The sequence below is a fragment of the Ischnura elegans genome, chromosome 9, assembly GCF_921293095.1.
Source record: "Ischnura elegans chromosome 9, ioIscEleg1.1, whole genome shotgun sequence".
NCBI lineage: Eukaryota > Metazoa > Arthropoda > Insecta > Odonata > Coenagrionidae > Ischnura > Ischnura elegans.
In genome coordinates, this window is record NC_060254.1 from 112,767,204 (window position 1) to 112,792,959 (window position 25,756).

Consider the following 25,756-nt stretch of genomic DNA (forward strand, 5'->3'; position numbering starts at 1 on the left):
CCTGGTACACATCAACGAACTGAGTATTTGAAATCGTTGTAAAATAATCTTCGCACGAATTCTTCCGGTAAAAGTGCTTGGAATAAATGTTAACTGGCATTAAAAGTTACCCTGGTGTTGTTATTGTGTGAGAGAGAACCTTGGGCTGGAATTCTGATCGTAAATTCATTATATAATTACTCCCTATGCTCGCTTAGTACATGGAAGCGGTAGTTTCGTACGAATATTTAATTTCGGTGTTCAGGCCCCTTGCATGAACCTTGTACCAACTAGGCGTTTATTCTGGATATTACAAGCGGGCTCTGACCTTAAATGGGCGACTCCCGCACTGCTTATTGCATTAATTACCTTCTAATGGCGAGATAATGTCGGCGGTAGCTACCCTTACGCGACGAAAAAAAGTGGATGAAAAACCTTGGACTACTGTCTGTATATTGAGGGATAGGTTATCACGATATCGATAAATTGAATAAACATTTGTTTAAACGAAACGCTGAATTTAATACAGGCGATTGACGAAAGCTCACCGCGGAGATTGTCGAAATACGACTGCCCTTTCGGCCGTCTAACTCTGGTCCTCCGAGCGCGAAGATTTATTTTATTTTCATTTCATACATTTACGATTTTGATGTCGACGTACCGATGATGACGACTCTCTGTTTTGAATTTTCCTGGGTGCCATCGTTAATATCAAATATTTAACTCATAATACTTACATAGAGCCTTATTAACGTTATCTTGCATCATCATGCTGTGTTCGTCCGCAAAAGAAAGGTAGCCAAGAGTTTAGACGTCAATGTTCGTATATTTTTGGCGTTGAATAATGTAATATTTTTCTTTTCGAGTTTCAACTTTCAACTAATTCTACAGTTTTGAGAGTCCTTACCTTCACTTGTTTTTTGAACGCCCTTTGCATAGTGTCTGTGGTCGTGAAAACACGAAAGCAGAAACAAATGAGCTGCGCGGGAAGGAATTGATTGGTTTCCCGCTTCCTTGTTTTCACTTTTATCGTCGCGACAAAATGGTTTCATAGATACCTAAAGGAACACAATGCAACATGAGTTGGTGCCGTATTAATAGTTCGTAATTCGTATTGCCTGTTGTTTCGTTGTGTTGTTTCCACTTGCTCATTTATGTTTCACTCATCGAAGTCTGGCATTCCTCATTAGTTAATAAGGCCGTGGTGTATGAGCTTTTGAGTGTCACGTTATTGGTGTTCACTATCCATCTTCATCGTTCAATTGATTTGTTTTGTTTTCCTACTCCATCGTTATAATTCAATTGATTAATCATATGAGAATATAAAGGTTATTCCGTTCGATCAGTGTAGTTTGTGCTTAGTTAGAAAAAGGTCAGATGTTTAATAAGGTGTTGCTTATTTTTTCTCTCCGATTTTTGATTTCCATCTCTTAAAATATGCTATGGGGTGCGGAATGGATATCCATAAAACTTCAGCCCGATCCTTTAACATTCACTCAAAGAACATAAATACAGTAACATTCAATTTCCCCGATTTTAATGACGGGGAGCTGGTCGCGTTCACTGTCAGCTGATTCGTCCTGCGCCCCTCATTGCCTAACGCCACCCTCGCGCCTTCCCTTACGGCGCAACAAGGAAAGAGTTACGTAAACAATCGCGTTGTTATTCATTCGGGAGACTGTTTCGTTGCGATTAAGCATTATAGATGGAACCATTAAGAATGATGTTTAGAGGCAACTATGTGTATGTCTTCATACCCAAGTTTGCGTGTTTCACACCTCCCCTATCGCAGTCGGATTTCGAATGGTGGAGAAAATTTATTGATTTGAATCAAATAATGATAGAAAAAATGTCGTTTATCGCGCGCAAGTCTAAAGAAGTAGTCCTAATCGGCGTCTCGGGAGCTATAATCGCCTGTTTCGCGAAAAACAAGCTGTCTTTTATTCGCGAAGTGCTGCAGGAGTTCTAACCCTGAAACAAGGAGTGCGTGCAAATGCGAGAGTAGCGATGACGCTCGTGGCCCCACTCTGGAGGGAGTATTATGTCGAGAATTCCAATGATTCAAGGAATACGTGGAATAAAGAAAATAGAAGCACTTTGGAGTGAGCTATGAAAACTTTCCCAAAGAAAGCTGCAATCACCCGCTTTGTGCCTTTGAAATCCATGATTTGCGTGAAATACTGAAAACAACGATGACGATAATTTCGCAGTGATTGTCTTCATAGGAGTTAACTCAAGTGTTGGCTCTGTTGTAATTCAGATGTTTTGGCGTGGGTATACTTTCACTCTGTATGAGATAAAAAACATTTTTTGAAGCAACTTCAATACCAATAGATAATTTTGCGCCTAATATCTTCCTCCGTGTTATGCAACTCTCAGGGTTTTGAATTGACGTTAATTTTGATTTTCAATTCTTCGCTCCCCGGCAACGCTCCGCTTCAGCATGAACAGCATCGCATCAAAGGGCGCATCGCAAGAGAAGGCATCCTCATCTGCACCTCTCTCTCGAATCCTGGAGAACCCCTGCGGGACTCCCTTTCTCTCCCCCACCCTGCCCTCCACCACCCCACCCCACCGCATACCGCCCACCTCCCATTTATCCACGGTTTGGAGGCCTTAGACGACGGATGTGTTTTATACGCAGGCGGGTCTCCTTCGCAGTACCTGTTTATAATAATTCCCATATCTATATTAGTCTATATCCTTTGCTTACGTTCTATTATATGGAAAGGTGAGCTACCTCGCCGACTTGAATAGAATATTTTGTACATTAGTGCTTTAGGATTACGTCTTAGGAGAGGGGGTAACATGGAGGATAGGAGTCGATAAGAGGGGAAATTGAAGATTGTGGGAGAAGTGGTCGTTTTTAGGAGAGGGTTTCCAGGGTGATGGCTTGCACTGTCTTCTTTAGCGCTGTGGTGGTCGTCCGGATGGAGTCCTCTTTCCAGATGATCCTCTTCTCGTGGGTGTTGACCCCGTGTCCGAGGTCTTCTATGGCTTGGGGGAAGGGAAGAAATAACAGCGTTTGGTTGTGTACAAAGGGTTGGTAGAAAATTTGAAAACCTTTGGATTCCAACGGGTTGTCGGGGTCAAAGGGGAACGTTGGAAATCTAGGGTCCTACCTCACATGTCAAACCATTGTGGTGGGGTTGGATAGGGGTCAGCGGAGAATGGTTGTGCTATATTTCATGGATAAGACTATTATTTTCTGTGAATCTCGGTTCATGAATTTGTAAATGTTTTCAATTGTATAATATTCCTCTAAAAGGAGAAAGTCCTTCAAGAACTTAACACAATCAAAACAATAGCGACTTAGCAATCCGTTAACAGAAAAGGGAAATGCGCGTACAAAGTTGCATAGAGCATTCATTTAAGCCCCTTATTGCTCGGGGAAAACTAGTTCCTACTGTTATCCCTCCGGCAAAATATCTATGCTAATTTACCGCTTCTATTGGACCCGGAAACGAGGAAGAGGAACCAACACAGGGTTGTCGGAGATCTGACAGTGGATAGGCAGAAATGCAGTGAAGTAATTCTAGAATTGTTGCTCTAATTTATAAACTTTAGGGCGTTAATATTTCCGGATAAGTTGCCTCATTGATCTGTTTTATGCTTTTTCTAATTATCTTTATAATGATAATATATCTTGACAAATATGAAAACTTTCAAAGTAGGAGAGAAGCAGACCATTCAGATAGTAGTTATAGAATTTAAGTTCAACTTTGTGATTAAAATCATACTTTGTGAGAGTGCACTTAACTCTTGTGGAATTCAAAGTATTATTATTTGAAGCGATCTTAGATAGCCTTTCAGACGAATCCTTTGTCGCGTGGGGCATTTAGGGATATATTTTATTCGTATGCCTGAATTGTTTGAGAGAATTCCTTTGTAAAGGGGCATATTTCGGCCCTCATAATTTTTAATTCTTGGAAAAATACGTTTTAAGAATAAGTTAATTTGTAATTCATTTCTTAAAGCATTTAGAAAGGCCATAGAGTTCGCATTTTGGGGTTTCAATGCCAATCTTCTAGATAAATGAATTGTCTTCACCCTAAAGCAAATGCAACCTGGCTAATGATAATAAGTTAAAATTTTGTTTTATTTTTCGAAATTTCAGATATATATGAGATTTCAGATATTCAGAAATAAATTATGAATAATTTTAGTGACCTATTTGGGAGAAATAGGTACCGTACGTTTAACAAAGAATGAAATTAATAATTTACCACTGAAATTGTGCCTGCAGTGTTTGTAAACCACTGTACATTCAAATCTGTTGTACCCAGTATTAGACACATAATAATTGCATAATAAAGAAGGCCTATTTTTTTCTATTCGCATTTTAAATGAGCTCCGATTGGTGGTACCTTTCAAAGCTCCTCATCGAAATAAATTTGAAAATATATTCGAAAAGGCTTTCGATTCTACTTTCCGGGAGAGATTCTTCGAATGGAATATCTCCTTTCCCTCCGTTTCTTAATTTATGTTTAACGCATCAGTTTATGTTTCTCTTCGTACCTTTTTTTCTGCGCTAGAACCTTGTGACTCTGTTAATCATTTCTCTGAATTTCAGAGGAAATGTAGGTGGTATTAGACCCGTTTATGAATACATGTGCTGATTTATCAGTATTTAAATTAAAGGATCGGAATGACGCCCTAAATATTATTTTTCTGACCATGGCAATAAATAATTGGTATTTCGGTGGTATCGATCCATCGACGGTATAAAACAAACAAAATAAAATCAGGCATAAAATTGAATAGATATGTTTACGTGCCTGGTGATTAATCCTTGAGGCATCGAATCGCATAGTGGCTAGTGATTTAAAATATCTTGAAATTCATGAATGAGGGTAAAACTTTATTAGTTTCACCAAAAGGTGATGCATTTGGAGGCTAGTAATCGTATCCGGTATCGAAGAGTGCGTCTAAAAAGCAGCCTATTGGTGGGCTATTCCTTCTGATCCCCGATACTTACCCTTATATCGAGTCCACGTCAAAGGGAAGAGGGGGTGGTGAGGGAGGCAGGCGCCATGCCATGGGGGTCTCGTGTCTCTTTCTGCCTTTGAGATGAGGAAGCCGGTGTGTGGTCTCTGCTGCGACGCGCCCTTCACCCTGCGCCTTAGGAGAGAGATAGGCGTGAATTCGATGGGGGGAATAAGGTCGAGCGGAATGCGCACAAATAGATTGTGCGAATATTTCTTAACACGACGTATCACTCACACTCGACCCGTCTTTTTTCCTAACTATAGCAGTAGGGCGAAATAGAAAAAAATATACCTGTCGACATATCTGCATACATTCTAGCTTTAATTTACGTATGAACATTTAAGGATGTCACGGATTTTTGAGCTAAGGACTAAATGTCCCATAGGTCTCCTCAAGTATCTTGAAAATGTTATTTTTTACTGTTAGTACTACGTCAGGAAGGACAAAGTTGGAGTGTTCTTCTTAGCCAGGTGCCTCGAGTGGCCAAGCGAGCGACAAGTATTTCCTTCCCGACAGTAAACGAGACAGCAGTGACGGATGAGGTTGCTTAGTGCTTATGCGCATGATGGAGTAAGCGGTGGTCGGCCAAGAGTGGACTGCATCCAAAATTAATTCGCATTAATTCATCTCGCCCAGTGTAGGTACAGTTGGCGAAGGTGGGAAGACGGAAAACATATCGAGGAGGTCAAAAACCAAGCAGTCGTGTTCTGCGAGGCTAGTCCAGTCTGCCTCGTAGCAATATGTCAGAGGAAGTGTAATCGATCGATGTTCAACTTGATTGGGTTCGTCCGAGGGAAAAGCCCGCGGTTGGTCGCCGTTGAGATGCCCAAATTTGGTCTCCCACGATACTCGAGCCTGGAATGTCTTCGATAATCATTCGCTCGATGTTTAAATATGAGCGAATTAAATGTATGTGTCTTCATCGTTATTTAATTTCCCGTTCTTCATTTCGAAATTGTTTTTTTTACCAGTCTTTCATAAAATACTGTAATCCCAATTTAGTATCCCAGTTTTGGCCAATTTAATGCGTGTTTTCTTCGTGCAAAACATTGAGGGGATGATGCATTGGGGGTGATTGGGCTCCACGGTCTCAAGGATGTAGAAGAGGAAAAGATACTCAGATGGCCGTATAATTATGCGCGTTTTCTTCTTACACCTTCTCTCTTCGTCATTTTTAGTGAGTTTATTCCTGAGGATGTGCTGAGAGTGTTAGTTTGAAATTGAATGACTTCAAATTTGACTCATTTCGTATCCTCGAATGTCTTTTCTAAAAATTCTCATCTTTACGAGAGTCTTCTTAAAGTCCCTGCGTCTTGCAAACGTCACGCGGCTCCTTTGGTCTTGGAAAGGGAGCAGATGTTTAAGGTCTTTGACTCTTCCTTTTGGGATGGAAAAAATTAGACATTGATGCTGTTATGTTCTCAGTACGTTTTTGTGTTTCTTTTTTTGTTGAATTTCATTCTCTAAACGCTTTTAAAGAGTAAATGTTTATCTTTGTGACTCTTGCAGCGTTCCTCCGACTCTTCATTCCGTGTTCCTGTTGCCCCTTTTATGCAAGAGGAACTCTTCTGTGATGTTCTTTCATTTTTTCATTCTCTCTTGTCTTTGTTCTCCTCAGCCTCATGCGCGTCATTCATGCCTTACTTCACCGTGCGTCTGAAAAGAACCACGTTGAATGGCACACACGAATATTCCCTTGCGGCATTATCTCAGGCTGGAGCACGTAATTCGTATTAGGTTGGCGGCCCTGGCATTCCATCCCAAAGACGTCTCGCCAACGTACTGCGTCTCCTTACTTGGCGTTTATGTCGTTATATACTGCTCCCTATCCCCTATTGTTTCTAAGCCTTGCGTACATCGTTTCATGACTTTGCGCTGTGAAGTGATAGGCGAGAGGATATTGCCATCTCGGAAAACGAGTATCGGTGGAGGGGATGTGACGTCATTGAGGACGCAACTGGCATCAAATCGCTCTGTCCTGTCGCCATTGTGGCATCCAATGGCAGGAAGGCTCTTACTCTTCCGGAAATCCATGGTGGCAGCGTATTCCGTGTCCTAGACCAGTGGTCGGCAAACTTAAGTATTAGCCAAATGAACATTACAACTATAAAAAAAAATTGGGAGCAAAATCTGCTTGTTTAGTAAGCTTTTATTACACTAAATAAGTAGTACACTAAATAAAACTAAATTTCTTTATCGCCTAACCACTTTATCACCTTTTTTGCCAACATCTTCATGAGTTATTTTGAAAATACTGCCGGAGAAAAATTCCAAAAATTGCAATATAGATGACTTCTTAACAAATCTCAACAGTCTTTTCCCAACCATTAATTTTACTGTATAAAAAGAAAACAACGACACTATTCCCTTCCTAGATCTATTACTCACGAGATCTGATAACAAATTACCATTTGAAATATATCGGAACCCCACCCACGCAACTAATTACATTCATCAAAATTCTTTTGACCATGGCAGCCATAAATTCGCAGCCTTCCATTCCGTCGTACACAGGAAGTGAAGCATCCCGCTAAACTCCTCTGACCGCCTTCAACAAAGAACTGAACTGCATTAAATAAATCGCCAAACGAAACGGTTTCCAAACCGCAATGGTCGATAACATTTTAAAGAAACACAAATTCAAGCAATTAGTCTCCAACTCGACCACACACAAAAAGAGGTTCTAAAAAAATACGCTAAACTTCCCTTTTGCCGTAAACTGAGTAAAGGCTTGGACAAAATATTCAACACCGTGAACAAAAAATAGGCTTCCTTGACCCATCATCGGTAACCCGGGGGACGAACCCGGTAGCTTTAAACTCAGACGCGTCCGCGTTCCTGAAAGAAGCACTCAAGGACAAAGCTCCAGCCAGCATGAAGACGAATGTAATGTAAGTTGGTATTTGGTAAGGGGGCGAAGCAGAGGTGGAGGAGTATTGTGTGGGAGGACTCAACCCCTCCACACATTGTCGCGTCCCTTCGTTCGCTTCTTCAATGGCGTGAGCTCGCCCGGGGGATATAGGGGGGGGGGGGGTTGTAGGTATGCCGTGTAGTTGAAAGGGAAGGCCAAGCAGGAAGGAGCCTCGAAGAGATTGCGGCTGATGTTTAGTCGCCAGAGGCCTGCACCCGCGTCTTTTGCGAGAGAATTGTTATTGATGAACTATCATCGTAATGAGCCGAATGAATTGCATCGCGTAGTTCGTTTTAAACAGTTCATGCCTATCACGTAGGTCATGAAGAATCGTCTCATGAAGGGAAATAGCATCTCGAGCGAAGAAGTTGCAATATCCCACTTCAAGCATTTTGGCTATAACGCTGTGTAAGTTAAAAGAAGCACTAACGAGTGTAAGAATGGCATTATGATAAATACGAGCGTATTATGAGGCGTTGTATAGCAAGAGAATATTTCAGTCAAATTTGAGCATTACTCTTTGAGATGAAGCATAAAAAAAATTAACATTTGCATTAGCAACAATGTCACAAATTTCTCTCGGATAAGCCATTAAAAATATTACACCCTACAATATGCGTTATTTGTTTTACTCAAGCAATTCTCCGTCGATATAACCGACCGCGAATCCGTCCATAGTCGAAGCTGTCTTCGATGGATTTGCTGCTTGTCGTATTCTTTTTCATCGCTGCAATCATTTTTTTTTAACCTGCGTTCATTTTGAATTCGTTTCTGGTCCTTGCTCGTTCGTGTAGTTCGCAAGAGTTCATTTGGTTCGCAGGACACACTTCTTCATGTTTTTCGTGTGGAACTATTTGAAGGAACGATTCATGAACCAAATCTTATGCGTCGAAACTCCGAAATGAATCGGGAATCCCTCTGTGGGCTTGCGTTTTCTGCTCGTCTGCTGTTTTTCCTACCCTCTCCGCCCCGCTGTGCACACGAGGAAGGAAGAATGAGAAAGGGAAAACCAACCCCCCTCCCCCTCCGCACTGTTTTGGGTTGAGGTCACGTGATCCCCCCCCCCCCCTTGGTCTCGGCGCAGGCGCCTCTCGTGCCGGGCATCCCATCGCCCCCCCTCTCGCATCTCTCCTACTTCCGCCATCACTTCCAATACAGTCTGTGGTTGTTTCGTCACGAAATGCGTGGACCGAAAGTGGTGGTCTCCAGGCACCTCCGAAAACGATCAAACAAAATCTTGGAGGACATTTCAGGGAAACCATGAAATTATTTATTTGTTACATCAAAAATATCATGTCGCGTGGTGAGAGATTCATAAAATTGTTGTGGTTTTTTTACTTTTTCAAGAACAATATTCGATATCAAGTGTATCTCTGAGCTCAAAACAATGGAATGGTGATTGCACTGTGCCGAGTAAAGAATTACCCTAAGAATAAATTTATCGATTCCCAATTCGAATAGGGAACCACGATGTAGATTTGAATATAAGGCGTCAATTTTTTGTCGTATCTATTTGTTCGGTTCTTTTTCTTTTTTTAATTCGCAATAATAGATAGAGCATGTGTGTAGATGACTGTTTTGAACGATGTACCGTTTGAAGTCTGGTTTTTACTTGGAGGTTGGCTGTTGTATCATTGCAACAGGAAAGAGGCACTTATCCCCTCGCACTGCTTTGCGGTCAACTGTTGTCGTGTACGAGTGGACGTATGTATTCAACGGCTCATGACGTATCATCTAGGTGTAACGGAAATTATGTCACCTGGCATGTCAGTCCATACATTTACAGAACAAGTTAGAATTCGCAATTGGTACCTCGCATCTCTGCATCTGGGAATTTTAAATCGTCTAAACGGATTTCAGATTCACTCTTGTCACTGACTCATGAATGATATGTATTTTAAGCAGGCGATATGTACTATTTCATTCTTAGTACCTGAAATGTGTGTCGATTTCAAATTCCAAGTGGAGGGGGTGTGGGGGCTTTGAATGCGTTCCTTGAATGTGGTAACGAGTGCACGGACTGGGAGAGAGGTCACGGCGCCTCGTGGCGGCTGCTCTCCCTTTACTGCGTGACCCGCGCCACTAGCCCTCCTTCATCCCCCCCCCCCCCCCCCCCGATATGTGTAATGCTCCGATTTCCACCCCTTCTGCGTCGTCGCATCGCCCCACGCTCCTCATTTGTCTCATCGTCCACGCCTTTCTGTGCAACGCCGTCTTCTCTCTCTCCGTCCACTCCAGCATCGACATTGATGAGAGTTCCAAGGCGTAAATAAAATTGCCGAGAGCGGTGTGTGCCTGGGGATGGCTGTGCCCGCAGGGACGTCGCGGAGACTGAGTGGCCCCCATTGGATACATATCCTCCTCGTGGGGTGTTGTCACTTGTATTGAGCTCAAATCTAACTCAGCATCATATGGAAAGAATTAATTGTGCTTACTCCATTAGTGACATGTCATTAGCATTATGCTAATTTTAATACAGTGTGGGAATAAAGAATATTGCTGCTGTAGAATGAATCTCTTAGTAAAGCTTATAATAGATCGCGACTTATGATTTAGATAATGGTTAATAAGTAGCCGCAATGAGATTTTGTCAATGTGATGAGCTGTGGAATGAGGTGTGGAATAGCTTACATCAATGTTTATGAAACAGCCTTAAGTATGAACTGTTCTGTAAGGTTTTCACGATAACTCAAAGAACCCTTCACATGAGGGAGTCATAATGGAAGTTTTACATTCGCTTCAGCAGTATCATACTCAGAGAAGTATGGCAAAGAAAGTATATTTCCATAGTTTAATAAATAAAATGCAGGATGTAATATATGATAACATATGGTTCGTTGTTCGTTCTTTGTTATCACATAAAACATATCGCCCGGTGTCCGTGAGGGTCTTCATGGCAAGGTCCCAATGTTTTAAGCAATTTTTAAGCAAAATTGTGTAAGGTCTGGTAGAAATGACCAAATTATGCCATCTCCGGCAGTATGATTTCAAAGCGTGGCGGAAACATAAAATTACGGGCACTCCGGGAGCCGCGTTTTTATAATTTATGGCTGCGAATGAGCGACTTGCTTTAGCGGGAATTGCTGAAACTGATCTCATTTGCACTAGAGCAGGGGTCTTCTTCGGATGTTCCATTGGCATGTTACCGCTGTGTTAAACTGACATCAAACAATGCTGTATGGAGAAGATCTCATCTTTGTACTTTCAGCATATAATAAGTGTGTTCAATATGGTTTGATGCTTTCCCGACGGATAATGTGGGTAAACTCTTCTCGGAATTCCCACCGCGTCAATATTAACGAGCGTTTTAAGCTCCGACTCAGGGCTCATGCTCAGCGCTGCTGAATGATGTTTTATTGTTTGTGCTTTCTAAGTATCATTATTACAATAAATTTAGTCCATTAAAATATACAAAAAAAAAACGAAAAGTATTATGCAAGTTCCTTTATCGCACCTATATGTAACTTGTGAAATAATCTATTTCCTCTATTTAGCTTGTCTAAAATTATGTGTTTTAACTGTAATAACGAGCAAATCTGGTCAACTACATCATGATTGGCTAGCTCTGTGACGCTAGATGGCGTTAGTTTCTGATTTTTCTTCGCGAACTTTACCTCACTTCTAATATCTTGAGTAGAACGGGTTTACTTGTACTTTCTCGCTGTTATCTCAAAAGAATGTTGCCTTTTACAGACTCCGCTGTTTACGTATTTGCAGTGGTTAGAGTCAACGTAACATAATGTCTGAGGAAAAGGGATCACAAAATATATATTTTTTTATGGTTTGTGAAATTAGGTTCTTTATATCTATCAAAATCGTCGGTAAATAGTGTTTGAGTTAGTTTCAAGGTTGTATAATTGTGAGCAGTTCCTCAGATTTCAATTTGTTACGTAGCGGGCAGTGGATTGATAGCATAAATATTCATTATTCATTCCCTAATTCCATAATTGTCCTGAAATTTAATATCTTTTTACGCTTTTACCGAAGCAATGACTAAATCAATATTAATTTTAATAACGCTTCGTAGACTTAAGATTCAAGTCGTGTTATTTTAATATCCGAAGCAATATGTTTCAATAGTCTTCGCTGGTTTTATTTTACTTTCTTTATTTTGTTATAATTAGTTGGAGTTAATACATTAATTTCATGAATTTTTAGTGTACTTAGTAATAACAACCGTTATTTTTTTGCGAAACCTTTGATCATGTAAAAAGTGATGTAATTCTTTCCCGGCGAATAGTTTTCGTGAAGTCTTATCCGAAATTTTAAAAATAATTTGTAAAATTGCTCGAAGCTGTTCGTTAATTTTTATTGGGGCTCAAATCGGGCGTTCTATTTTCATTGTAATTCAGTTTCTTGTGGGTGTGCGAGAGTCGTTGTAGATCTTGGAGTATACGTAATAAAGCTGAGATATGCTTCTACATCTACGAAGTACCGAGCGCTTACCACCACCGCGGTGTGTGGCACGGGGTGGTTCCTCACCGGGCTATCGAGTAATCAGCTTCTGCGTATCAGACCAAGATTGAAATAGCAAGAGTATAGATCACGGGGTGGATTTGATGGGTCTGATTTGCTGACTTCGGCGATAACGTCAGTTTTCGTAGTGTTTATTTCACTGTCAATAATTCGCTATTTAATCTTTTTTTCCATCAGAGTTAATGCCCCCGAAGATGGAGACAATCCAGGACGTCCTTTTAATAATCGCCCCGTTTTAATAATAACATCTTTTAATAATCGCCCCGTTGGCTTTTTCCATTTCTCATAATAATATTGAAATTCGAAGGCCTTTGATGATAGCGCAGCCAACTTAAGCCCTCTTGTATATTTTATTAAATATATTTGTTATTATATGTTTGATTCGGTTCGTCATTGATTTCAAAGCGTAGTTTTCCAATCACGAAAAATGACAGTTGAGGATTATTTCCACTCGGAGTCTATCTCAAAGCATTGTAGCATGCATCACCTAGTTTATTTGTTCTCATGAAATAGGAAAATACTAATGATAGATTCTGTTCAGCTCTATTGAGGTTATAAAAAGGTGGTATGTTGCTGATATGTGATAGAGAAAAAGTGTTTGAATACATCTGTCCCTGAATAATCAGTTTTTTTTTTAAATTCTGGGTTAATTCTCTTTCGGACAAATCCTGATCTCGGCGAATCACACCACCTCCTTCCCCTCCGCTTCCCCTCCGCTTCCCCCCCCCATTCCCTCCCACCCCTCCCATCATCTGTCCGTTTTCCGGGAACAGGAGCTTCCTCCCCCCACTTACTACACCCAATCCTATATTTTGTGTCTTTTCCGTACAAATTTCTTAAGAGAGAAGGGATTTGCCGTAATCGCCTTCTTTTCTGGTGTCGTTACCGGTGGAAAGTTTAGCCGAACATTTGTCAGCTCTGATTATGTGTTTTGAATGACTCGTTCTTGGTCTAGGCTAATGTCTCCCTCCCTTGTATGCGACTCGCGTGGGTCGCCGTGTGCTGCTTACTCTTATTGGATCGATCTCTCCCCGCAATGAACGAGTGAATGAACCGCACTCACAAGTTAGAAAGCAAGCGTTTACGTTTTTTCATTTTAAACCTAAAAGAGAGTGGCCGAATGGGAAGGATTATTATTTGTAGGAAGTTAACTTTCCATCCACTTCCGAACATTTCTCTTAATTGATAACGATTTCAGGCTGGAGTGGATATGATTACATACGATTGCTGTGGCGTTGTGCGAATATCGATAAATAATAATATCCAGGTTGAAGCTTTGAATTGCAAAGCGTAACACGCCTAATAGGTAAGGATGAGGGATGGGCTGGTTGCAAGTGTGTATTTGGAACCAATTAAGCTGTTATTTTAGTGTTTACCAACGATCCAATGGATCACACAAATATTTAGAGGAAAAGTTGTGCCTCTAAACTTTGCTGAATAGACCTCGTTCCTTTTTTCGTCCCTTATTGTTATGATATTTCCGACTTCAATGACGAAAAGCAGGAAATGCGTAATTCTGCGCGCAGTTGTATCAGATATAAAAGTATTTATCAATCATCCAAGCAAAAGAATTGAGGTATCATATCCGTCGCTCCAAATAAGCACTATTTGGGTGGCGGTCGGTGCTGATAGGCGTGGATTTAAATTCTTCGACTGTCACCTCTTTGTTTATTTGAGCACTTTATTCTTCTTCAGACTTCAGTGCTTGAGAGTTCTTTAACTTAAATGAATTTAGGTCGTGGATATACGTTGAAAGATATAACACAGCCAGTTGGTAAGGATTAGGGGTGGACTGGTTCCAAGTGTGTATTTCATTAAAAACAATTCGATGCAATGGAATAAAATTGACTGCTACAATTTTAAATGTGTTAATTTATTCAATGCCAACGCTCTTCAAGGTCTGAGAATCATTTCCGAATCGCGAATGTGTTAAGGATTACGTGTAAAAGCATATAAATCAATATATTTCCATGTAGTTAATACTCTTAATGAAAAACTTCTCTTCGTGCTATTCATTATAATACAGCAAAGTAAAATTGTCTGCATATTCGTCTTTCAGGAATTTTGTCTGCGTCGACAGGCTTTTGTTTGCGATTGAATGAGCGGTTACGAGTTGGTCAGTTATGTTTAATTACCGTTTACCTGAGTGGCGTTTGGTGTGAGTCGTATTTGGAGCGAACTTTAAAGTCTCTCAGCTGAACACCTCTCAACTATTGATAGTTGAGAGACATGTATGTGTGTATGTAGAGGTGTGTATTAGCGTTTAATTAGCTGTATCTCATTTACCATTTTCCTAAGATAAATTGCGTTTATGGATTTAATTTTTAATTACTTCGTCTCTTTCACTCTTTTCTTCAAAATATTTCTTCTTACAGATTAACTGGTTAACTTTCGCTATTTTTCGTTATTTTAACGTGATCTTTGATTAAGGATTTACAAATTCACGTGTTTCATTTTTGACCGCGATTTTACGTTACTCCTACGTCAATACTCTTTATCGCCATGCAACTTGCACCTTTGGGCAATCCTTAACTCGGAGCTTATGTGTATATTGAAAAAAGTGGGCGATAAGGTAGACGATAATGTCAAACTTTTCTTATTGAAATATTCATGAAATAGGGATGGGTGGTGTACCTAGGAACACTTGAAACTATGGGCAAAAGCTGCGACCTAGGGGCTTTAAAGTAAACTATTGCGTAAAATAAGTGCTAGAGTGTAGCATAGGTCAATGCGCGTTATGTTTACATAGAAGACGCTAGTTTGAAGTTTTTGGCGCTGAAAAATAAAAATTTGTGGTTGCGTATCGAAGTCTTTAACCAAAAATTGACCACTCAAACAGTGGCTATCGTAGAATATGTGAAATTGAAATATCGATGGCTAAGTTCTAACAACACGTGTCTCAAATTCGGCCGGTTTGAGGCAGGTATCTTAAACAAAGTGAAATAACATTAAAAAATAAAATACAAGCAAGGAACAACTCTTCATTTGCAAATGAATGCTTCTTTTTCAGTTTTATGAACTTTTGGTTTTTAATTTCAGGGTGCAAGTAAAATAAATTAATCGATTTTTTTCTCTCCTGAAAAGTTGCTATTTTTGAGATGCGTGTTGTTAGAACTTACCCATCGATATAATGGTGATTAGTGTTTGATTATTATTAGATGTTTGTATAAAGTATTAGATTACTTATTTGGTATTTTAGACGTAATATTACTCAGTAAATTCAGCCGTCTATAAAAATGGCTACATCTTGTATCAAGGAACACAGCTTGCCCATGATGCGCCTAGGATTAGGTGCCTACCCAACCACGATTACCACCACTAACCTAATAAACCAGAGTTCCAAGTTTATTTCATTTTCTTGTATTCGTCCCGGCGGCACCTTTTTTTTCCACTCGTCATGTTTTTCGGTCGTTCATCCCTCTCCCACCCCTTCTCCAATTTCCTCTCGTCCAAATTCCTTTCTTTTCCTCTCTCTCAAGTAATGAGTCACTGGCGAATTTTCTATAATTATGACCATAATGCAGAAATAATTTTGTTATTATGTAGCTCTCTTCAGATTTTATGATTATTTGTGTGCTTATCAAGAAGAATTTAATGGAAACAGAAATATCCACGGCATCAGCGAGGTTTTGCTAAGAGGAAATTTTGAATGGATACAAGCCCAATTCAACTGTGATATTCAGCCTTGAAGTGCGATTTCCCTTAAATGTTCGCTGGCGATTAAATGTTTTTCATACTTTGTAAACATTACTTACAGAGATACTTGTTGATTGGAGTTTTAATGGTAGGGCGCTCTTGGCGGTTATTAAATCAAGGGCATCCTTCGACTTGGACAAACTTAGTGTGGGCAAAGTTCTCAAATTCAAATACGATCGGAGAAGTCATTTTGGGGATATTTCCTGCCCAAACTTGCCCTAAGAATTAATCTCTTTCTAAGGGCATAAGTTGGTGAGTCAATGCATAAATATTGGAGTTTAAAACAAGGAGAATATTCGGTCGAGTGAGGTTAAATCGATCGTACTTTTAAATATTAGGATCTCATTTTCAGCATCTCAGGAGGGAGAAAAGTAGTCGCTTGGACGCATGTAGCGCATGAGCCTATCTTACCCGGTATATTGATTCGAGGGTTAAGCGGACTCCTTCGAATACGAATTTAAAGTAACAACGGCGTGTCATGGGAGTGTATTTGTAGGAATAGCATCTTCACAAAGGAAATTGTCGAATTAAACTGAGAGTTTGAATACCTCTAAAGATGGGAGCAATATAAGTGGAAGGATCTAAGATGAGTGATGTTGGTTTTAGATACGAATGGCCCAAAATGGCTCTGTGACTAATCGGTAGGATTACTCATTCTACCTCAAGTGTTTGAGGAGATAAGATAATTTTTGGCGCCAAATGTTGAGTGAGAAATACCGGTGACTATTACCCTGAAGGTTCGAAAATGACGAACAAATTGAAAGATTCTTTCTGTGGGATGGAAAGACGTTTCCAAATATTGGAATTAGACATTTACATTTCTGAAATAAGTCGCACTCAAGAAAGCGCAGGAAAAGTATAAGAGTCTCACTTAAACGTGAATCATGGAGTTGGTATTCCAAAGATGATATTAATTAGCAAGGGCTGCGAATATAAGTGAAATATTTGGGCCTGTAGGGAATTCTTATTTTTTATTTTAGTTGCCAGTTCAAATTGTTCTAGTAAATTGGTCGTCCAAATTGATTGAAATAACCACTTCGAACGGCTAGAAACTTTTTTACCCTAAATAAAGGTTACCGTATTTCGTAAAAATTCCAGAATTACCTTATCCTCTGCTCCTGTTTTACTCATGTCCTTCATCTACTGATTTCGTTCTTTGATTTTATGTTTCATTTTACTTGCTTTTATTCTAACGCAAGAAGTTTTCTGCCGAGCGAACTCAATTTGTGGTGGAGGTACACCTTTTTCTTTTTCGCTGAGAAGAGTGACATTGCGGTGTATTTTGGTCATAGGTTCGCTCTCACCAAACAATTCTCCGTCTTTGCGAGGAAATTAAAATTAGGGTGAGTGGTTGCCGTCGCGAATGATTGCGTTTTTCTCGTTTCTGAGCCAGCCTCATATTTCTTCGGAAATCTCGTTAAGTTCCTTTACGTATGCCCCCATTGCCATGGGGTCCCGTTTTCTTTCTCCTTTAGTTCATTCCGACGCTTTATCCTGTCTGTCAATCTGACTTTATGTGAAATTCCCAGCTATCCATTTTCTGATTCCTTTGATGGAAAGACAGGCTACGCCGGTTTCATGTATCGTCATTGAAACTTGCATCGTCCGCGGAAAAAAACATTTATGTGCAAAAGAATGCTCGTAGTCGGTGTATCATATTTCCTCGGTAGACACAAGCAGCCACGAGGACTCTAAAATTATTCGCTCAGCGTTGAAGACGAGGAAAGAAATAGGTCCTTTGACGCTACATCTCCGTTTTGACGTATCAGTCTTATCTTGAACGGTGGAAACAATCTCAACTACGACTCTATTTCGTACTTTCTTCCTAGTGATGTCTTTCATCTCGGAAAAAATGCTGCTAAGGCTGGGTTGCTGAGATTTCTCCCGCAGTAAGTGCAGAGAAGGAATACCTTTCCATTGCTATGAAAGCTTAGTCTGGGGCGAGTTCTACCCACTCCTTTCTCTACTGACCTTTGGCTTGAAACACCTAGTGACATTTGAAATTGACGTCTATTGATGACGTAACTATAATGTACAGTTTTCCTAACCTAGTGGAGATAGCATCTTTGGCACTTTCCAGAGCGGCCTTTGATTTCTTGAGTTCTTGTTTATGCTTTCTCTGGTATTGAACAGACGTAGAGGCACTCCATAGAATTTGCTATAGAAAAAAGAGTTACAATACCCATTAGAAGATGCACCGGAAAATTTTGGCTTTAGTCTTACTGGAACATGACGCGAATTTTTAAGTTAACAACAAACTCTTCTATGCAATATCGATTTTTAACATAATTTTCACGGGAAATTCCGTCAAAATCAGGTCATCAATTTCAAATTTAGTTCCCAAATTACCATTGATGACGTCGGCTTGAGATAATTTCCTGTGGGCCGTAGGAATCATGGAGGGGGGCATTGGGGTCCACGACTTTTTTCTTACGTACAGTTTTCCGTTTACTCCCTTTAAATGACTACCTCAGACATGAGTGCCTTCTCTTAGCAAACCTTCCCTAAAATATTTTCTGGTTACGGCTATGGTTTACGCTGCGAAAGTGACATTTTTGGGTGAATGTTGTAAATTCCAGCGATCTTGTTAATTCTTACAAAATAAATTTACAAATGAATTACGTATCTAGCTACTCTTAGCGTCAGTTGGGCGTAATGTTTTATTTACGTGATGAAGGTAGCAGTGTTTCGTAAACAGATCCAATTAGAGCGCTCTCGCTAATTCTTACTCAGAGACGGGAGCATAAGTGGCCACCGTTTAATTTATTCCATAAAACTCTCACTCACTCATTTTCATAAACAAATTGCATAGCACTCAGCACTAAACCCTCGTAATACGTCCCCTGCAATCCAATTTCCCGAAGTTCCTCAGCGCTGTGGTGTCACTCCTTCCGGGATAGACGAAACAAATGCCTCTAGGAGTGAAATATTTCCTCAACTGCACAAAATTTCGGAGCTTCCTCGTGAAGCGGGAGCCGAGTCCAGAGGGTCTTCTCTTGCTGAGGAGTGTGCGACGAAGCGCCGGGGCGCGAACCAACCTGCCGTGCCGCCGCCAACGCCTGCTGCCCAAACGGGAGCGAAGACGTGGACGGCAATTGGCGTTCGAAGTCGCCTCAGGCAGAGCTGGCATTTGTCAAATCTGTCCGGGTGGTGGTGAAGGTCTCTCCAATGGATGTCTTCCCATACTTACTTCCCACCGAGAAGGAATTCTTGTGCTTGCTGATTTGCGCCCCCAATGTTCCTCGGTAGAAGTTTGGCGGCCGAGTGCTTTATGCTGAGCGAGTGGGTTCGTAAGCAGCGTGGACCGACTGCCCCTTCCTGGCCCCCTAGCGTCATGAGGAATGGATGGCCGTCGAAAGTGCTTTGGGATGACGCCTTCAAGCACATCACTTTCGTCTGCATATGCACTGCATATGAATCGTCTCGACCGGAACACGAGCCTCCTTTTCGCTGAATTCCATTTGCAAATGAATCGTCATACGTATGACTATGCGAGGAGGAATTGGTTTGCTTACCTTAAAGTCACATTAACACTCTCCATAGATATCCAACTGAGGACTGATTTTTTGATTGCAATTTTTGGAATGAATTAATTTTTCAATTGCGTAGTTGATTTTTTGTCATCATCTTTGGTCAACAATCCTAGGATTGGTTTGACGCAGCTCTCCACTCAGTTCTCCTATCGGCGGCCTCTACTTTTCCATGTTTAAGATTGTTTTTTACGTCTTCACAAAGGTCTCCTGGCATCTTACACGTGTATTTTCTTCGCAGGGTATTTTTGAATAAAGTGTAGGCAACCACTAGCCTGTGCTCCGTTCAGACTTCAAGTAGCCTTTCTCCTCTTTCATTTCGGTTACCTAACCCATATTTCCCAGTTATTATTCCGTCCTGACCCTCACCGACGACGGTCAACTAAAATAATAAGATTTTCATCCCCTCTTACCTGCTTAATAACTTCCGCTATATCTTGATAAACATCTTCTACTTCTTCATCTTCATACTCTGACGTAGGCATGTAAACCTGCACCTCTACAGTAACTACGGGTTAAGTACCTTCATCATTACTATCCTTTCATTAAAGTGTAGGTAGCTTTTAACACGCATCCCGGCGCTCTTTTCAAGCACTATGCCTACTCCAGCATTAACATTTATCGATCCTGTGTGTATCATTCTGTAGCTTCCGCTCCAAAAGTCTCCTTCTTGGGGCCACTTCATTTAGTTGATGCCTAATACGTCGAGGTATAATTTACAGAGAAGTGTTTTGCAGTAAAATATTAAAGATGGACCACATCAAGGATGTTGTATTTAAGACAGAGAACGTCATACGTGCGCGAGGTCTGAACCACAGACAGTTTAACAGCTTATTGGAAAAAATTAACCTTCGTGGTCTACCATATCACTCAGATGTTCGCTGGTTAAGCAGAGGAGCCGTACTGAAGCGTTTTTATCAGTTACGAAGTGAAATACAGATGGTTTTGTATGACAAAGGAAGGGATGTGCAGGAACTAAATGACGATGAATGGGTTCAAGATCTAGCTTTACATGGTAGACATAACAGAACACTTGAATTGCCTGAATATGAAGCTGCAAGGGCGCAATAAATTGGTGTCCGATCTATATGATACAATTTGTGCATTTGAAATGAAACTTGATCTCTTTGCAAGTCAGCTAGCTGATTGTAATTCTACACATGTTCCAACGCTGACGCACCTGCAAGACGCACCTGAATTTCGTGCTGAAATTAACACCGAGAAATACCGTGAACAAATTTTGAAGTTAGTGACTGAGTTCCGAGAAAGATTTGCAGACATTAAAAACCTTGAGAATATTTTCTCTATCTTCCAGAATACTTTCTCTGTTAGTGCTGATGAAATCCCGAAAAAATTACCTTTAGAACTAATAGAACTCCAGTGTAGTTCTAGTTGAAAGATAAGTTTTCAAGTTTAGATCTTAGGACATTTTATCAGTATGTTGGGCCTAAATACCCCCAAATTAAGCATTGGTAGTATTTTATATAATTCTCCTGTTATTGGTCCTGAAATACATATGCGGTCCTCAAGCTGTATGAGTTGGCTAATGTAGCCCGCCAAGGTGAATGAGTTTGACACCCCTGCTTTAGATTGTGTAGGCCACGGTGTCAAAAATACTTCAATTTGAATCGTAAAAATTATAATAATTACTTATTTTGGCTTAAATGTGGCTGTAGTGAATTTGTAAACCCGCTCATCCTCTAAGCAATGACTATGTGGGGTCAGTATCATTCTAAACCCGAGTTAACCAAGTGAAAGTCAAATACACGTACCATGACAACAACCCGTTATCATGCAACATCAGTGGACACCGAAGTTTCGCATGCTTCGTGGCTTGCCATTGAGAAGTCAATCAAATATTCATTCACAAAGCCTTTGACCGCAAACCATTGAGTAAATAATGAATAGCCTTAGCGGTCGGAGATTTATTGATTCGCGTGGTGCACAAATGAGCCTAGTGATCCGATACATTCACAAAGGTCATGCCTGAGTGCTAGTAGCCCACCTATGAAATGCCTTGGCTGGATACTGCAAATCATAGGGCGTTCTAACTTACCATCGTTGGCAATTTAAATAACTATATTGTGATGCATTTTCATGGAAAAACCTACTTTTTTATGAACGAGAATGTATTATTTTCAATCGATCACGCCAAGAAATAGATATCATCCCGCATAAAAGTTGTAAGCAGCAATCTCGCTCGAAACATGAATCTCCCAAGTGAGCTGCTGTGTTCCCATCAATAACTTCACAATCATTAATTGAAGGTCAAATATTAAAAAATGCTTTCTGTTATTGAGGCATTTTGATTTATAACTAGTTAAAACGGCATTTGTAACCGTGAATGCCAACAAGTTACGAGTCCACTTAAGAGGTATTTGGGGCAAACATTTTTTTTCATTATTTTGGGACTGTTGCTTCGCATTTTTCAAGGCTTATTGCCTTTATAAACTATTGCGTATTGCATATTTAGTGTAGATACCAACATACACATTCATAGGGAAAGCATAAAAGATGACTTTAGGTGGTTTTGAGGGCATACAGAAAAACTAGTATGTCTCAAAGCTTCGCTCAATGCGCTTATATGTTGTTTTTGAAACCATGGCTTCAGTTATGGCCTTTCTGAAAATTATTATAAATTAACTTTAAATGATTATTTCTGAAAATAATCGTTAATGCCGTAAAACTCGAGAAAGTTAAGTTTTTTCGAAGGACGCGTTGACGATGGATGATGCCTAGATGATCCAGACCATGTTGGGCTGAAAAGAGTCGTATCAATTGAGAATATCTCGAGGCAATGTGTGTGAAACCTCTCTTGACACGGTGCCCGAACGTAAGATTTGTTATTATTGCGTAGTCCATTCTCTGCACGTTTGTCCATCGATTTCAATGAAGAGCCCAAAAGCGAGAATCGGGATGAATACTTCGAAAAGTTTTGAGGCCATTTTTGACATTTTGTCGCTGTGACCCTCATTATGAGGCCAATAAAAAATTGCGACGCAAAAACTACGGTGTGTAGTAGACGCTGAATCGGAAAACACTCTGCGGTGTGCAAATTGAATTCGAGGGCTTTGATTATTGAATGTGAAGGTCCTTGTATTCAATAGTGGCATGGCGAGCGCATGCTATTCTTTTTTTCCACTATGTGGGATTTCGTCGCATTTTCTCTTTCAAAGTCCTTCCTTTTAATTTAATTGCTCTTTTGTTAGCGATGCCCCACGTGTTTCAATACCAGCCTCCAAATTCGTGCGCGAATTTGTTTTCGCTATAAACATTCCATTCAGTAGCGATCTCGTTCCTCTTTTTTTCCGGCTGTGATATCCGTTGGAATAATTTAGCTTTAATTAAGCCATCTAGTTTTTTCACTTATTAATGGGCGTGTGACATAATGTTTTAATTTCGTTATATCGTTCGAACGATTCCTAGCATTTTGCTTTTAAAGACACAAGGTAATATAGCTTTATTCCGTCGGTATAGATCCTTTTCAATTCTGAGTGACATGCGAGATTATATTTGTTGCTTTTTTTAAGTGACTGTTACCTTTTTAAATGAAAATGAAATGAACTATTCTGCTCCTGGCGACGCGTTTCCACAAAGTGGACCCTCTGGTTTTTAAGTGTAGACGACCACTTCGCCATTACACATGTTTTCATGAAACTGTGTTATCTAGTTTATGTATTTAATTTTCGCATTTAAATCTTATCAACGTACTGAACTTGCAAGTCACTGTTTCTAATGTAATTCTATGGTTATATACGATTTATATTCATATACATCAATATTCATAAATTTACAGTATTCCTCAAATTTTGAATTTCTGTAAAGTTCATTTCTCCGAGATGATCTCGTTAAGTGATTTGATTTTTTGGATAACCTGGTTCCTTTCTGCTCCTTTGCCTCAGCAGCAAGTGGGGCAGGGTGAACTTCTGAAGCCGCGGACGGTATTCTTTGCTCGTGAATTTCGTTGCTTGTTGGGCAGGGTGCTTTCGACGGTAGCAATCGTTTATCGCCTATTTATTTTTCAATTGTGTCGTTTTGACCATTTTGTGGCCCCTTTTATGAAATGCTGCTTTACGTGATTGTGATTTTGTTCGGCCTCTGATGATTACAGTTCGTTGAACACGTAGTTCTCCTCGACCTTTGCTAATTGCTATCCCAGCCGTTGTTAATTTAATTTTGAGTGGATGATGATTCCCTGATATCTCCAGAAACATTACAATTGAGGATCACAATTTTGAAAGAGTAAAACAATTTAAATGCATTGGTGCCATAATCAGCTCAAACAATAGTGAAACATATGAGATACAAAACAGAATAAATTCAGCCGATAGCAGTATAGTCTGTATGCCGTAGGGTGGCTCACGAGTCCGCCGGCTGCCTGAGTCGGTCCCATAGAATTTTTAAAGTCGGTCCCGGCGCTCGCGGCTCGCTGACCGATTCAGAAAGCCCGTGCGCCACCCTACGGCGTACAGACTATGCATGCCCTGAACAAACTGCTGACATCAAAAATTTTATCCATCAGAACCAAACCTAGACTTTATAAAACCATAATAAGACCTATCCTTCTATATGGATCTGAATCATGGGTTATCGATAAAAGAATGGAAAATAAAGTAATTGTCTTCGATAAGAAAGTATTGAGGAAAGTTTTTGGACCAAAAAGAGAATGGAAGCTGGAAAAAAAACACAACAGGGACCTTTTCGACTCGCCAGACGTAGTAGCCGAAGCCAAGAGCCGCAGATTGCGATGGGCAGGGCACATAATACGAAGAGAGCAAGAGGCCCTAGTAAAAAAAAGTCTGGGCAGAAATCCCTGATGGAAGATGACCTCCAGGAAGGCCGCGAAAAAGATGGAAGGATGAGGTGCTGATTGATATGGGGAAAATGGGAGTCAGCGAGGCGGATGCAGAAGTTAGAAAGAGTTGGAGGCAGACAGATGGCGAGGCTATACACCTTTTAGGGTATAGGAGTTAGTGAGTGATGAGGGTAATGAAATTTAGCTTTTTTTTTTAATAATTCGGCTGGAAATCTCTCCACACCGACGTCATGAAAGGATTTGAGATCAAATTCTCTCTTGCCAACCGTCGACGAGGCAATTGATCGTGAATGACGAAGAGATTAGAGCTGCTACAACCACCTCGGGAACTGTTTTGCTCTCCCCAAATGGGTCCTAACTGCTTATTACGCGCCAGTTTAAAGAGACATCGCTCCCTCTGCACTCAACCGAATAGGCAATTCGCGATTTTGATTCCCGGTCCAGTAACCCCCGGCCCTACCCTGTCTACTAGCCATGGAAAAGCGAAATTTAAACTGGAGGGAGTGAGCGCCAATGTGAACACGGATTTTTATATTCCCTAACGGATATCTTCCTTTAAGTTTTTGTATCTCACCGGTGTCTTCGTTGAGACAATGTTTTTCCCGCGCCGAGTAGATGAAAAATAATTTCCATTATTTATTTATTTTTGATTCTTTTTTAAAACGTTAAATTTTTCTTCTTGCAGAATGTCCTTCGAGAGTTGGAACAAAAGAAGCCCCAGTTGGATGAATTGGTGCACACGGCTGAAACACTCAAAGCGGACTCGAACCGTCAACAACTGCACGGCAAGGGTAAGGACAATGAATGGCTTAGCCTAAAGCCTTAAAATCCTCTCCCCTCCCACTCCCTCTGCGTTTCCTTCGTGTCTTTCATCTCTATGTATGTGCATGTTTATGTTCTCACATTTTCTCTCTCTCTCTCTTCCTTTCTTCCACTTTGCGTTTTATCGCTCGTGAGCATCTCATCACGGAGCACGATGCGTGCTTCGCAGTCGATCACACCTCTCCGAGGTTCTTAGTAGATCCAAATTAACTATAAGCGTCGAAGGCTACGAAAGTGTTCTGCAAGAAAACATTCGTCCTAATTTCATAAGGATCAAAAGTCCATCTGAACGCCGATAAGAAAATAACGCTTACTAAAAATCAAATGTGTTTATGAGGTTCTCGTCGAGCGTTTGAACGAAAGATTGAAAGCGGTTTTCATTGGTGGTTACAGGAATTAATGGGTTGAATAGAATCCAAGCTCCGTTTATTTATATTTCGAAAATTAACCTCAGCGTCTTTTGTAATGAGAGCACTATTTTAAATTAGCGAATGTGAGACTACCTTCTGTGAGACGTGTCTGAGGAGCAACGTTGCC

The 25,756-nt window shown here is 40.4% G+C and overlaps 1 protein-coding gene across 10 annotated transcripts in view; it reads left to right on the plus strand.

Moving 5' to 3' along the window:
- Positions 1-25,756, plus strand: part of LOC124166034 (dystrophin, isoforms A/C/F/G/H-like) — a 957,857-nt gene that overhangs the window by 541,049 nt on the left and 391,052 nt on the right. For all 10 annotated transcript variants that reach the window (XR_006866384.1, XM_046543616.1, XM_046543612.1 and 7 more), the window contains one exon: positions 25,083-25,188. Coding sequence is in view for 9 of the 10 variants with exons in the window: in XM_046543616.1 (XP_046399572.1) it covers positions 25,083-25,188 (106 nt within the window). In the remaining variant the exon portion in view is untranslated. The remainder of the gene's footprint in view (positions 1-25,082; positions 25,189-25,756) is intronic.